This window comes from Epinephelus fuscoguttatus, linkage group LG20 (assembly GCF_011397635.1).
Source record: "Epinephelus fuscoguttatus linkage group LG20, E.fuscoguttatus.final_Chr_v1".
Lineage (NCBI taxonomy): Eukaryota > Metazoa > Chordata > Actinopteri > Perciformes > Serranidae > Epinephelus > Epinephelus fuscoguttatus.
Genome location: NC_064771.1, coordinates 5,238,405 through 5,254,111, shown reverse-complemented (window position 1 = coordinate 5,254,111; position 15,707 = coordinate 5,238,405). Strand labels below are relative to the sequence as shown.

Genomic DNA, 15,707 nt, shown 5'->3' with positions numbered 1-15,707 from the left:
CTGTATCTTCATAAGAATCTGAATATGGATCCGCCCTAAAAAAATAACTTCAGAAACTGAACTTATTTAGCAAAGAAGAAATAAATCAGCTGTATACTTGGTAGTGTCTGCAGGCTGTGGAGTGAAATTTCCCTCTGAGTCCATGGATGACTGTTTCTCCATCATGGCCATGTAGTTGGACTCCATGTAGTCTGGAGGCAGAGCTCCAGCCACAGCACTGAGACATGGTAAGGCCAGCTTGAACAGTTCCTGGTCATAGCGCTACGTAAAAAAAACATATACACAGCTTTAAACATCACAAGATAGCACTGTTGTGCTTACACCACACTTCCTGTCCTTTTATGTTACTTTTCTTTTTTGCATTATTGCATGTACAGATACAATATGCAGCAAATCAATGATGCACTGATGGAAAAGGTCAGCCACAGAATTTGACGGTACCCTATGAGCAACCACAGCTATAAAAACAAAGAAATGACCTGTACTAATGTTATCATCACCACAGTATTCAGGTTTTTGAATGTTTATCAAATACTAATTTTACACTCTTTTTGACATTGAAGTTTGTCTGCCTGTGAAAACTGTTGTAATGTCACCTGTGTCTCTCGAGGAGTTTTGTCAAGTCTGAAACCCTTCTGATATCATAGTGATGTCAGCAAGGTTTTCAAAGCTTCAGCTTTGAGAATACATACTTACAACAAAAATATTGATTTAAAAACTGGGAGATGTGGGGTTTGAAAGATGTGTTATCTCAGATGGGACAAAACAATCATGATATCTTAGCCTCGATTGCTCAGATTTAGATTTTTTTTTTTTTTTTTATTAAATCTGTCTGTGTCTAAACTTTGAGGAAGTGTAACACAAAATTATGAGTACCCCCTCAACACATTTGCTTATTTAATTTTTCACCTAGTTTGCTTTATTTTCATTTCATGTTCCACAAACAGGCCTAGACTAGAACCTTACCTTTCGGGACAGAGCATCAAATATTCCCCAGAACAGTTTTCTGGAGAGATGAAGCTCTTCATCTGATGCAGCTCCAAAGCTGCCCCAGCCTCCAGCCAGGCAGTAATACTTCCAACAACGCTCATAGTGATTGGTCAACAGCTGGGGAAAGTCAAGAGAATATTCATCAACCATCTGGCTGGATTTAAGAACCAATTTCAATTCAACAGTGTAGCCCATGGTACACATTATCAGTACAAGATCACACAGAGATACTGATGCAAAGAAAAAGGATTGTGTTGTTGACAACTGTATGAGAATAAATATGTTTTCTGAATGTGTTGTAGAATGCAATTTTTATTAACCTCCTATATTACAATGACACATAATCACAATTTCATGTTGGAGTGGAGAATCTTGCTCTTTGTGAATGTTGTCTGAGCTGAGGTAAAAGAGTAGAAACGTGCATGTTGCAGATTGTAGTGTAAAATAAATATTCTTATTACAAGGGGTGTGTTATATCATAGTATTTACAATAATATCAGCATAATTTTTAAATATGATATGAAAACCATGATCCTCGCAATATTTCAACTTGTTGACATTTTGATGTCATACTGTTACACATGGTGACAACAGGCATGGCTGAAAGCAAAATTATTACCGACTCTGTGGTAGTTCCAAAAAGAGCAGCTTTAGTAGTGTGGAATAAACTGTGGTGTCCTAAATGTTTTATGAACAGCCCCGGACTTCATAGACTCTTTTAGTGAGTTACTGCTCAGAGGGAACTCATTCAGCCGCTCCTCTGGCAGCAGCACAGTGTCTCTCCCTCTCCTCTCTCACTGGAGTTGGTGTTGTCAACTGATTTTGTCATAAACCTTCGGTAATGTAAACCTACTGAGTCACGCTCACGGCTCGACAAAAAACTACACATATATGACTGCGAGATAGTTATTATAGTATAACAGTCTGTCACAGGTTACAGTGTGATGATTACAGGAGAAATGGCAGAGCATAAAGGTCCAGGTGGGAAAAAAGAAAAACAACTCAATCATTTAGGATTTTGCTAAAAGAAGGAAATCGCCTGTTGATTTATATACATAGATCCCAGGGTACATTTTTTTGTATTTGGGAACTGTTTAAATGTGTTATTTGTGGTAGATTTTATTTTGTTGTACTGTTGATATTGTATACAGAATCTGAATCTCACTCTGAGTTACTGTTGTTGTTTACAAACTAAAGAAATGAGAGACCATTTTTGTTTAGTTTTTACTGAATATTTGAAGTAAAATTGACTATAGCACTTATTTTGCAGCAATTCTATGTTCTTAAATTAATAATAAAAGTTTTTTTTTTACTAATTTCTCCTATCATCAAATTATCGATATTGCAAAAATACCCTGGAATATTGTGATATGATTTATGAGCCATAGTCCCCGTAGATTCAATTGAAAACCTCTGATTGTCCCTGACTGGGCAGAGATATAAGTGAAATTTGTTTCTCACCTTTAGAGGCATCTTGGTGTGTTCATTAAGCAGAGGAACGTCAAACACCAGCCTCCTCAGCAGATGCTGCATCATTGAAGGCCTCAGCTTACTGTACATGATCCAAATGACACACATTAGTTGGTTATTTTCACCGGCACACAGAAACAGTATTAAAAGAGTGGAACCAGAACAGATCTTTGGACAAATCAAAACAAGAAAGACAAATGGAAATTTAATACTCACAAAACACATAGGAAATGCTTCATAAAGATACATTAATGGAAATGAGTAGGGAATTTAAATGAGAATGTGGTTATTAGTTTAATCTTTTAGTTTAAATGGCTAAACTCAAAATATTACAGTGTGGCTGAGGTGTGTTCTAAACTGAAGTTTAAATATGGATTACTTGCACCATATTTAGTTTTATTTTAGTTTAACTATTTTAGATACCAAATCAAAAGCACATGTCAGAATCTTGCAGTGCTTTCCTGAAAGCTCCTCCTATGTGTTTTAACAATCATTTAAACTGAAGGATTCTGATGACTCTCACACATGTACATCAGTTTTGTCTCTGTCTTACCCACAAACAGCCAGTAGACACTCCTCTATAGCATCCCTCTGGGCCTTGGTAAGGCAGCAGCCTTTGGACAGGCGGTAAACCGTGTGGAGAAGGGAGTCGATCAGCGAGGCAAATGGCTCCGTTCCCGCAAACAGTGGCGCGCATTTGGTCAAGAGAGGCAACACGGCTGTGCACAGATACCTGTTGAGGGCGAGTGCCATGTCTGTGGCACTGAGAGCAACCTGACCCAAACACAGTGACAGAAGAAGAGAGAAAAAGGTAGAGAGAAGACTATAGTTGAGTGTGCCATTGGATTTGCTCTGGGAAAACTGTGCACTCTAAGGGCAGTGAGTGTGTTGGTGAGTAGAAATGACCACTAGTGACACAAACACACACTTACAGTGTCTAGGGAGGCAGCAGCTCTCAGGTCTGGTAAGAAGCCTACTTCCAGGAGGTGTAGCAGGAAGTTTTGGTCTTCTATACCGTAGACTCTGTCCAGGAACAGAACCATGGCCGCTTTATGATCTGGACAGAAGCCAGCTGACATGTCTGGCTCCACCACCAACCCATCTATGCATGTCGAGGCATCCCATAATACACATACACAAAAACACAAACAAACAAGACTGAAGTCAAGATTTAACCATCAACCAAATCACTGCTTTTATTGCGCTTTTAATTTCCGTCTTTGATCCCATCCTCGACCTGTTTAATATCAGGATTACTGTGAAATGCATGTCATGCAGAAAGTGTGGGTACTGGACAGTTTGCTTACCTTTATTCAGGCTGGGCATGGAGAATGGAATGCTGATGACTCCCACCAGGTCTTCAATAGGAATCAGAGACCTCAGAATGGCTCTGATACGGATCGCTTCACCTTTACCAGCATGGATTAACTGATAGAAAAAGGGTTGGGTTAGTGTATGTGTATCTATGAGTCTCTCTCTGTGTTTTTGTGTGCGTGTGTGTGTGTGTGTGTGTGTGTGTGTGTGTGGTCACTCACATGCATCTCTGGAGCACAGCGACCCAGCAGGTCAATGAGAGCAGCATAGAAGGTCATGATGGCATTTCCCATGTGGATGGTATCATCTTCCTCTTCCTCCAGCATGTCACTGCTACACACACACACACACACACACACACACACACACACACACACACACACACACACACAAGTTATTGATGCTACTAAATACTTCAGACCACTTTTATCTCAAACAGGGCAGGTTCTATAATTCCTCACTGAAGCAACAAAAGACCTACAGTGTGGATGAACAACTGATTTCTCTCCATTCAGTGAATGTAGATACACAGATCTGGGATGGATACTACTCGCCATTGTGGATTTTTGGAGCCAGAGGGTAGAGATATCCCAAACGCTAGCTGCTAGCTTGGTTAGTTTGTGGCTTTTACAGCTATGATTACCTGTAGTATTGCCTTTGCTAATTTCTGCTAGCAAAAAACAAGCTTACAACCATTAAAACAAAATGTACTGTATTACACATAACATTTAAACAGTCAACTGTCAACATGTTTATTTCTGCTGTAAAGTTAGACCTTTTAACATGGGGGTCTATGGGGACTGACTCACTCTTGGAGCAAACCCCAAGTGGCCATTAGAGGAACTGCAATTTTTGGCACTTCCCACAGTGGCTTCATTTTTTCAGCCCAAGAGGTTGTTGCCTGGGATATAACATGTGTTTTGTTTGGAATAGATAGTGTGTATTGTGGTTAGGGTTACAACAGCACTGATCTACTAAACTGTAAATGACACTGTAAAAAACAAGGCACAATTTAACTGTAAATGAGACTTTTTTTCCTAAAATCTCATTATCTAATATTGTAAGAGCAGATGAATGAGTGGTAAGGATGTTGTCTTACAGTGTCTTGCTGCTCTCAGATGTAGGAGAGGGACCATCTCTGGAGAGATCCTGAGAGATCTTGATGGCCTCCTCCATCGCTGCCAACAACCCATCACCACCTTCACCCCGGAGGGCCGGGCCAAAACATTCTGGTCGGCGAATCAGCAGCCTCACCACAACATTGGCATTCTCCTCCACACTTTCACCTGGCCACAGAATGGAAGTGTTCATGACAACATGCTGGGTGCCAAATATGTACATGCATTTAATTTTAAACCCTAAGCCTATTTTATAGGTATCTGCTTGAAAATTGCATACCCATAATGAAATGAAATATCTTTGCAACCACAAGGTCAATTTGAATACTTGTGTGGTGGTGTCATAGTAAAGGAAACACTTGTGAGATTTGTTAAGATGAGTAAATATCATTACATGTGTTATATGTGAAGAGTAGATAAAAATGGCACACAGCACAAATGAGACATTTTGAGGTTCGCCTAAAAAAAAAAAAAAGCATTTTCAGGATGAGTATCCCTTTGGAATGATGCAGTTGCAGCTCTAAACCTCTATCACATCATAGTACAATATGTGAACATTAACTCTGCAAAGGTTCATTCTGATAAAGTGAAGCAGAACAATATTAGACTTAGGACAGACAGAAAATCCAGACAAGCTCTCCAAAATTGCACCATGTTTGCATGTGATTTTTGTCATGTACAATCCTATATCTTTCATTTTTTTGTTTCTGTAAATCCCTAATCATGTATAGGATATACACATACAACTGTCCGTTTCATTTTTTGTTTTTTGTTCATCTATTTCCCACTTCAAACTGACCAATACACACCTACTACATTTGAAACTGAGTTTCTATTCTGAGCTTTGGAGGCCCGTATCTCTGTGACGGCTTGGTCGATTTGAATGATTGACACCTCGTTTGATTCCTTACAGCCAATAGAATGACGCTATACCCACCAAAACGAGATTGACAGCACTGTAACCCAATCAGAGTCAGCACAACGCATTGTGGGGAGATGTCGGCTGCTGTGAGTGGTCACTGTTGCTTATCCCCGGAACCTCTGGCCAACAAGTTTTCCGCTCAGATTCATTTGAATGACGGACAACATGTCAGTCAATGGGAATGAAGCGTGATTTAAAGGCAGAATGAGCTTTTCACGGCAAAAACAAGGTAAGAGAAATATTACAAATATATTTTGGCAAAAAGATTTCTGTTGTTGTTGTTCTTTGGCCTCTATCTCTCTGAAGCTTTGGTGTAGAGTTCTTTGGCACATATGTGTGGAAACAGCGGAGTCTCAGCTTTCATTTGAGATTAACGCCGTGTGTTTTGACTAATGTGTGATCGAGTTAGAGTCCGAAATATACCGAGTGACTAGTGAGGAAAAGAGACAACAGTTTCTTTTTGAAAAGAACAGCTTTGACTCTGAGGAAAAGGGACTTTTGAACTGAGACAGTTTCAATTTTTTACCGTTACAGAAGACAGCAAAGCGCAGGAAGTCGAGGTAGCGTTCACCCTCCACAGGGTTCCAACCAATGTCAGGGTATCCTTTACGCACCAGCATCACACAGCTCTGCAGCCCACAGCCAGCCAGGTACTGGACCACCTGCACAGGCAGACAAAGTGACACATTTTTACACTGCATGATTCACTACATCATCTCATCAAATAATATAAAAACTCTAACCACATATGAATGAGTAACAGGTTTATTATTGGGGAAAAAAAGACCAAAAAAAGCCATACAAGTGAATTTATTTTTTCGTTGTGTGTGTGTGTGTGGGGTGGGGTGGGGTGGGGTGGGGGGGGTCTGATAGACATGACTGGTATATACCATACATAGATTCTAATATGAAGTCCACTTCCATTTACTGTATATAGCTGGTGTACACTTACTGTAAGAAACAATACAAGTCAGCATCAGCACAAACTGTTGCCGAAAAAATAACAACATTTAATCAACAACTCTCTAACAAAGCTTCAGCAAAAGCTGGGTTAAGGTTTGTCACCTTCTCCAGGTCAGGCTCTCTTAAAGCCAGGGCCAGTTCATTATTATCCATGACTGATGCTGCAGCCACATCCAGAGGAGTAGATCCTCGCATGGAAGGAGATGCTGAGGAGAGGAGGAAAGAGAAGGAGAGGAAAGGGGAGGAAAACATAATTAATACAAGTACACCTAAGAGGAAAGGAGTCTATTACCAATAAAACAACAGAGGTGTATCTGTAGTTGCTTCATGGATGCTGCCGTTACCTCAGCCATTAACTTGATACACATTTGCTTGGTGAAAGTGTTGTTTTTCCTACCAGCCTCACTGAGCGACTGACAAAGTGTTGTGGTCTGTCTGTGTGTCTCAAATCTCATGCTTCTGTCCTAAACACTTAATATTTTGAGTGCAAAAGTGACACTGCATATGCAGAGTACTTCTGGTGCACTCAAAACGGCCCAAAAGTTGAGTGTGGAATGATGGAGGCTTCGGCTTCTAAACCTCAACAGTCGCCATCTTTGAGATGTAGTGAAAGCCTCTTTTCAACTTTTGACATAGTGGCTGGAGACAACAAGGAGCCTGAGCTGCCTACAGTGAACACCACCACATTATACAGATTTAAGTTACATGTTTTTTTGCACTAAGTACCAATAGTGTTGTCGAATAGAAGCCATCAGTAATGTTTGTTGGATCTGTAATGATTTGGCACCATGAACAACAATGTGGGTGCTATCGTTAGATTGTTAGCTAATGTTAGCATTCACTAGCTATCTAACTTGCTCCTAGCGGGGTCATCCCTATGTTTCCTGGGTTCTATGTTCCCTGCTTACCACCCAAAAAGGTTCTGTGTTTCCCGGGTTCTATGTTCCCCGTTCAACCAAAAAGGGTTCTATGTTTCCCGCTTGGTTGAGCAGGGAACATAGAACCCGGGTAACATAGAACCATTTTTGTGTAAGTGGGGAATATAGAACCTTTTTTGCAGAGTTAAGTGGGGAACATAGAACCCGGGAAACATAGATACGCTCCCCTCCTAGCTACGGTGACACATTTTAAGCAGCACTGATATTGTGGTGTGAGTTTTGTTTATGTGTGGGCAGAGATAGCAGTCAAATGTTGGTAATAATGCTCCGCTGTCTCTTTGCAATTTGCTGTTTACCAAGAAGACAAAGAAGAAGAGGCAGTTAAATAATAAAAAGACATAATTACTTCCAGTGAGTGCAAAACAACAGGGCGCAATTTGAGATAAGGTACTCTCCCAGCACAAGTGTTCAGTAATTGGTTGAACACATGAGCCAATGCAGGACCAGCAAATGCCATATTTAAAAACCTTTTAGCTGTGTAAATAACAGACAAGACCAAACACAAACAACAGCTCATAACAACAAAAATGTAAGAAAACACGGACAAACGGAATGACAGTGATGTCAAGGCTTTACTGTGCGTACATGAGACAGGGGAAATCCAATGCAGTATGACTTCTACACCAGCCACAGAGAGCTCAAGGGAGAAGTAAAAATGACAGAAGCAGAAGGTGCACTATAAATCACACATACTCACCAAGGCCAACACTGCTGTTCTCCAGCAGGTAGCTGAGGTGGTCAAACATAGCTTTCTGGTTCTGACGGCTGATTCGACAGAAGTAACAAAGAAAACGACAGCAGTTGGCCACCATTTTAGGAAAGGTGATTTCCTGCAAAAGAGACTTAATGTCAGACAAATTTGGGCAGCAATATCATATTTTCATCATAAATGGTATATTGTCCATAAAGTTCTATCACTTTATGTATTCATTTAAATATCTTTGCACTCTCAGTAAAATTTTACAAGTTCTAAACAATCCAGTTTTGAGACATCCAGACATCTATTTTTAGACAACGCTGATACTTAATGCTAAAAACAAGAGATAAACCACATGTACACAAAATGTATGAGAGCCACATTTGTGATTCAGTTAAGCTGTTTCTGGTCCTGGTTTCTTTCGACATCCTGATCCAGCTTCAGTACTTCAGTATATTTTCTGTCCCTTCAGCTTATACATACTTCATACCTTGGAGTCTCCTCCACTGAGTACATTGACCATGACCTCCATGACAGTCTCATGCATCCCCAGAGCTCTCATCAGGTTAGGATGTTGGTAGAACACCTTGTTGTTCATGATATCACTGTGGAGGAAGAGGGGGATGTCAGAGAGAAGTGAAAGGTCAGCTTAGTTTTTTTTTTTTTTTTTAAATCAAGACTCTAACAAGGTTTACAGTACAAACACTGACTGAGCATGTTATACATAGTACATTACACTTAAAGTAGAACAGAGTGACTTAACATAGCATATTAGGGTTGTGCTACATCTTAATCCAACAATTTTTGCTTTTGTCTTTGTATTTTTGCAATGCTAAGTATTTAAATTAATTCCAGTGTTACAAAACTGGTTGGTATTTTGTATCTCTCATGTTTTGCATGTATGGATCACAGGGATTTCTCCTTAATGACAATTTACAACAAAAAACATTGATCACAGAATTCCTCACATTCATTGATTCCTAACAGTGGAGTATCTGTCAATGTTTTTTTGGGGTATTTCAGATCTAATTGTTTCATTTTTTTAAAGATGCCAGACAACTGGTTCAAAATATAAACCATATCCTCTTCATTGTTTTTCATTATCTTTCACACTTGTAATTCAGTCAGTTTGGTACAGACTTAGGGAAAAAATCCATAGTTGCCTAGCACCCTGTATGTATTGGCAAAAAGGAACTGCAGCACCTTCTCTAGAAAAGGGAAACCGGGGACCCCTCCTGGAGCCAGACCTGGGAGGGGAGCTCGCTGGTGAGTGTCTGGTGGCTAGGCCATGACCCCTGTGGCTTGACTAGGCACAGCCCAAAATAACTACATGGAGCTGCTGTCCTGTGGGCCGACCACTCGCAGGGATAGGTTTTGGGATTGGGTGCATGGTAGGCAGCAGGCAATCACAGACTGGCTCACCTCTCTGGTAGAGCAAGAACTGGAATTGATTCGGGAGGTGGAGCAGTACCAATGAGATATACAGTAGTTGGGCTCACTTCTACCCATGGCACTGGGTCTGGCACTAAACTCCTGGAATGGTGCTGGATTCTCACCTTTTCCGGAGTGCCCAAAGTGAGAGGCGCTGGGCAACTGTGGGGATACTCATAAACCCCCGGCTGAGCACTGCTGTGTTAGAGTTTTCCATGGGGAATTATAGGGTCGCCCCTATGCCATTGCAAGTCACTGAGAGGAAGTCTGTGACTGTTGTTTGTGCTTATGCACTAAAAATCAGCTCAGGGTACCCAGACTTTTTTGAGTCTCCAGGTGGCATCTTGGAAAGGCAAACCTCTGGGAACTCAAGTAGTCTAGTGTACTCTAGTCTAGTATACTCAAGTATAGTTCTACTAAGGGACTTCAACGCTTGCATGGGTAACGATGAAGAAACCTGTAGGGAGTGATTGGGAGGAAGGGACTAAAACTGAGTGGTGTTTTGGTATTGGGCCTCTTTTCTAGTCATGGATTGGCCCTAACGAACACCATATTCGAGCATAGGGTGATTCATAAGTGTACTAGGCACTTTGACCACCCTAGGCCAAAGATCGACGATTGACATTGTGGTCGTATCATCAGATCTGCAGTCGTATGTCTTGGAAATTCAGGTGAAGAGAGGAGCAGAGATCTTGATTAATTGCCTCCTGGTAGTAAGTTGGATTATTGGGCAGAGGGTGTGCTCCAATTATCAATCACATTGCTTATTCTCCCTGGAAAAGTTTATTTTGAGGCACTTAAAGGAGGCTCTAGCCAAATGTTGAAACCCCAGATTCAAGGGAGCTATGGGAGATTGCCCATCCGGTCTATATGTGTTTTTGTGAACTTGGAGAAGGCTTAAGACCAAGTCTTTCATGGAGTCCTGTGAGGGTTAGGGGGTTGCTCTTGTATGAGCCATGTGGTTCTTATATAACCAAAGCAAGAGCTGTGTCCATATTCTTGGCACAGTGTCAAACACACTGTCAGTGGGTGTTGGCCTCTGCCAGGGTTGTCCCTTGTCATGATTCTGTTTTTGATATTCATGGAGAAGATCTCAAGGTGCAGCCAGAGGGAGGAGACTGTGTTTCGCAATTGTGCTGATCACTTATGTGTTATTAGACTAAACTGCATTTTACTACACGCTGTGCTGACACATACATGAAACATTTCTTAACATAACATGAACATATTTCAATTACTTATTGGTTTTATGATAGGTCAGTATAGACATCTGTCTGGGTGTTCTAACCAATAGAAAATCACTTGAAATATACTTTCAACAAGACAGAAGAGTGGACCAAAGAATATCAATCAGTGTTCAGGAGCTTGGCAGATGAGTGTGTTCTCACCCTAGCCCTCTGATCATCAGTTTCTCCTCCTCTCTTCCCATACGCACACTCAGCAGAGATCTAATCTGACCCAGAGCAGCCAACAAGTTGATGGTGTCCTCAATCGATACTGAATTTATAGTGTAGGTCTTCGGAAGGGCCCGCACCTGGACAAATAGAGACAGATTCATATCTTTTAAAACTTATTGCTAAGGTCGACACATTTCCTTTACTGTCAGAGACTTTATATTAATGTGAGAAGCTGTAGAGACTGCAGAGTGAGTAGGACTATTCTATTCACAGTGATCATACTTAAAGAGAGACCATGCAACAGAGTGAATTCTTCTTACAGTTACTATGATTTACTGTAACCAGTTACACTGTTCCTTTAAAGTCATATGTTAGTGTTACACATACTTGTTGAGAACATTTCTTTAATAATTGTCTCACATCTGTCTAAAAGATATAACATTTTCCTTTCCTTCCTTCTTGGATGTTGCTGTTATGTGGTACTGTATGTGCCTTGACCATCAGGCCCTGGGACATCCAATGTATGTAATTTTCTAATGTAACAGTGTAAACAGGGTATTCAGTGCTATGGTGTTTCTACTAAAAGGAATACACACAGATACAAACCTACCTGTCCCCCAATGCCATCATACTGGCGGTGCAGCAGGACAAACATGGCTCTGACAAGCTCTGGATCCTCAATAACTGACTCCTGAGCCCAGCGGACCATCGTATCTGAAATCAACTGCTGTAACGTACCTGCAGAAACAGAAACACATCTTTTTTTTTTTTTTTGCATATTTTTCACTTCACTGGGACTTATGAACAGCTCATACACAACACAAGTTGGAAATAACGGACTAACTAGAAGAAATTATATATTTATAAGGCTGCAGGTGCATGAAGAACATATAGACACAAATGATGTTTTTTTTTTCTTTGAGAGAGGGAGAGAGAGAGAGAGAGAGAGAGAGAGAGAGAGAGAGAGAGAGAGAGAGAGATGGGAAGATAGATAATGAGCAAACATACCAGGTCAGTAAGTACTCTTGGAAGACAATTTTTTGAAGACAAAAGAAGACTCCTCCAACAAATTTTTCCAAATTCTTTGACTTAATGTTACCAATGGGAATCCTGTTCATCCATATAAGAAAACCCTTTAAGTGCTGGTGGAGTCAGTTATATTTGTAACCTTCCACAATCAGGGAGTGTCTGATTTAAGATGTAAAAGTTGTCCAGCTGTAGGTAATGCTAGAAGAAAGGTCATGGGGTCATTCAATTTAAAAGGATTCTTCCATCAGTCATCTGAATGTACTCACCACATTTCATGGACATCTGATGATTTCCATGACAATTTATGAGACATCATCTGTGTGATGCCAGTTTTTTTTCCCTGAACCTAAATTGTCAGATGTTCACATGTACACCACCTCTGTCTGTCTGTGTATCAGGTGGTGCAGAAGACTTACTGGGTTTCCTGTCTTTTTTCTCCTTTGGCAGGTTAGCCATCTTCTTCTTCAGGTAAGCCACTTTCTCCACCAATGAAATGAGTCGACCTCGGATGGTGAAGTCACTGTCACCATCTATCCCTCTCTCCTCATCCAACTCTATACCTGGCCAAATGGAAAAATCAGTCCACAGCGCATACTGTATTTTTGCAGTTAATGAATATACAGTAGAGATGCACCCATCACTTGGCTGGTGACCTGAACAGGCAGATTTTCAGCTTCATCAGACATGACCGCTGACCAGTCACTGTAAGATATAGCTGATCCTGTGCACAACAAACTTAAATGCATGCCCCGCACGACAGCTTTCATTGTGGGCATAGCAGCACAGACAGTAACTGACTGTTGTCACAACCCATTCTCATTCCCATCAAATACCTATGCTTTGTCAGGCCCCTCATTAGTGACTTAATTTTTTAAAGCAACTAATGCACTCAAGTGACTTTTTTGTTTCTTTTAGATTTTTTTTTTTATTGGCTTTTTGCATTTATTTGATAGAACAGCTTACGACTGACAGGAAAGGGGGAGAGAGGGGAATGACATGCAGCAAAGAGCTACAGGTTGGAATCAATCCCAGGCCGCTGCAGTAGGGACACAGCTTTGGTACACGGGATACCTGCTCTACCAGGTGAGCTAGTGGGTGCCCCATTAAGCTACTTATTAAACTAACAATTGAATTTTCCAATGAAGAAAATCAGAATGGGCCCAAATTGGATTTGGCAGGTCAGACTTTTAAAAAATCTGAATTATTTTAGTTAATGTTTGGTTAGCTGTGTAGGTGAAGCTGAATGGTAGTTTACCACAGTGTCTCATTAGATCCTCATGAAAGTCGAGGAGCTGTTCCCGGATGTATTCGGGACAGGGACAATCCTGCTTCTCATCCTTAAAGTTCAGCAGCATGTTGATCTGCAGAAACACATGCGGGTGTGATTGTGATACAATTCTTGCTCATTAAATTCTTGAACAACAAACGCTACAATTACATCACAGAAATCCAACATACATCTCTTCATAGATTTGGATGTTGGGAGCATGTTCCAGCAAGTGTGTAGGAAAGATGCTATTTGACTTGGGGTCTACATTGTGTTTCAGTATTCATGTCTCCACCAACACTAGGAGCCAAAGCAACACAGAGTGGAAAGTTGTTGAGTCTGTTCCATGTAAAATGTCTTTAAAGTCTCAGCTTTCATTTCGCTTGATTGTCCGCTGTTCTTGAATACACATTGTTATTCTCCAATCAGCCCCAGTCTCTTGTACAACCAGTTTCTCTGCATGGTTCTGTCCTCAACCCAGACCCTCTCTCCTTCAGTGTTGTTCCTACCTGTTCCTGTGGAGGAGATCTAAACTCTTTGGTCTTCTTGGCAGTGAGGGCTGCAGACATATTCAGTGCCAGCATCACCTCATTGTAGCGGAAGCGCTGGTTGTCTTGGAGACAGGCCACAAAGTCATCAGAGAAGGCCACTACCGCCTCGATACGATGACGCACTTGGCAGTCACACAGGTACTGCAGCACATGGCACATCTGCACACACACAGATCACAAACATATGTTCGGTCAACTACATATTAACGATGGCAACAACTCTTTAAGATACATTGCATCCCTATGTCATCAAGCTTTGGTGTCACTGTCATTGCATTTCCTTACAGATTTAAAATTATTTGTAATTGCTCACCCTAAAGAGAAAATGTTGACATGCTACTTGGCTTCAAAGCAAGGACTACTGCAGGACAATTGTGCATCTAGCTGATATTTCAACATACACACACGACACAGTTCATTTCACTGGGTGTCCACACTTTGCAGGCTCACAAAAGGACAACCAATTGCATCTATCAAAAGAATGCATTATATCTAGCAAAGGGGTCAACCACACCTCTTCACTAAGGTCAAAGTTTCTGACCCTTCCTCCCTCAGAGTTCCTCTCAGAGCTTTCCTACATCACTCCTAAACTTGGACTCCTTACTTGAAATTTTTAAGACAAGTTAGGAGCTCTTGAAGTTCTCTGAATGTTTGTGAATACATCCCAAGATGTACTGTGATTTTTGAGTTATTTGTTGTTTTCTGTAACTTTAAATGCTTTGCATAGTTCATCACATGTATGACTTAAAGGGAAGATTTGTCAACTTTGATGTGGATGTCCAATCAGTTTTGATGGTAAATGTATTTAATTGAAGCAATAAATTCCTCAGTGTGTGCTTAATTGACTGTGAAAGCCAAGTTAACATCCTGCGCCGCCATTAGTTACAGCAGTGACATAGTTGGAAGCAGGAAGAACTACAGACTGGATTTCACCTCTGGGCAGCCAGGGGCTGTGCTCTCTAGATGATGCTTGTTCTCTTCACAAACTACCTTTGTTACCAACAGCAACAATGGGATCCCAAAATGTATATGCAGAAGATGTTATGGCCAGTGGGGACTCTCCAGAACCTAAGCTGCCAAGAGAAAAAAACAACTGGTTGGGCCTTTGTTCAAATTGCCCTCAGATGCCAACAGAAACTGAATCATCATTCTGCTGTATTGAATTTCAGCGTGGGCACATTTTTATTGAAAGCTTGTTGCCGACGCCAGGAGAGCCCCAAGAGAGCCTGTGTGTGCATTTTTATGCATAAAAAATTTGTTCCTCCCTTGAACAGAGGTGTTGGAAACCATCTTCAGGATCCCAATTAAAAACTGCAAAAGACAACTAAGACCAGCAGGGCATACAGGGCAGAAGACAATGGAGTATTTTTGTCACTTAACGCAGCATGTGTCCTATGTTGTTTTGCTATATTTGTGTGTTGTTTGGGCATCAGAAGCTAGGGCATTCATATTTGTGAACTTTTAAAAAAGGAGAAGTCTGCACACTCTTGTAGCTCCTCAAATGTTTATTGTAAGGATCAACGTTTCGATCAACATAGATCTTTGTCTATGTTGATCGAAACGTTGATCCTTACAATAAACATTTGAGGAGCTATAACAGTGTGCGGACTCCACCTTTTT

The 15,707-nt window shown here is 40.9% G+C and overlaps 1 protein-coding gene across 1 annotated transcript in view; it reads right to left on the bottom strand.

The window, feature by feature from the left end:
* ryr2a (ryanodine receptor 2a (cardiac)) overlaps positions 1–15,707 on the bottom strand; it is a 254,922-nt gene that overhangs the window by 92,491 nt on the left and 146,724 nt on the right. Inside the window, exons 40-56 of the mRNA XM_049562736.1 lie at positions 14,046–14,246; positions 13,525–13,630; positions 12,686–12,829; positions 11,851–11,978; positions 11,232–11,377; positions 8,903–9,017; positions 8,413–8,545; positions 6,880–6,983; positions 6,341–6,476; positions 4,874–5,060; positions 3,996–4,107; positions 3,768–3,888; positions 3,393–3,562; positions 3,014–3,234; positions 2,452–2,542; positions 967–1,107; positions 98–261 (exon numbers count right to left, since the gene is read on the bottom strand). Coding sequence (XP_049418693.1) covers positions 98–261; positions 967–1,107; positions 2,452–2,542; positions 3,014–3,234; positions 3,393–3,562; positions 3,768–3,888; positions 3,996–4,107; positions 4,874–5,060; positions 6,341–6,476; positions 6,880–6,983; positions 8,413–8,545; positions 8,903–9,017; positions 11,232–11,377; positions 11,851–11,978; positions 12,686–12,829; positions 13,525–13,630; positions 14,046–14,246 — 2,420 coding nt within the window. The remainder of the gene's footprint in view (positions 1–97; positions 262–966; positions 1,108–2,451; positions 2,543–3,013; positions 3,235–3,392; positions 3,563–3,767; positions 3,889–3,995; positions 4,108–4,873; positions 5,061–6,340; positions 6,477–6,879; positions 6,984–8,412; positions 8,546–8,902; positions 9,018–11,231; positions 11,378–11,850; positions 11,979–12,685; positions 12,830–13,524; positions 13,631–14,045; positions 14,247–15,707) is intronic.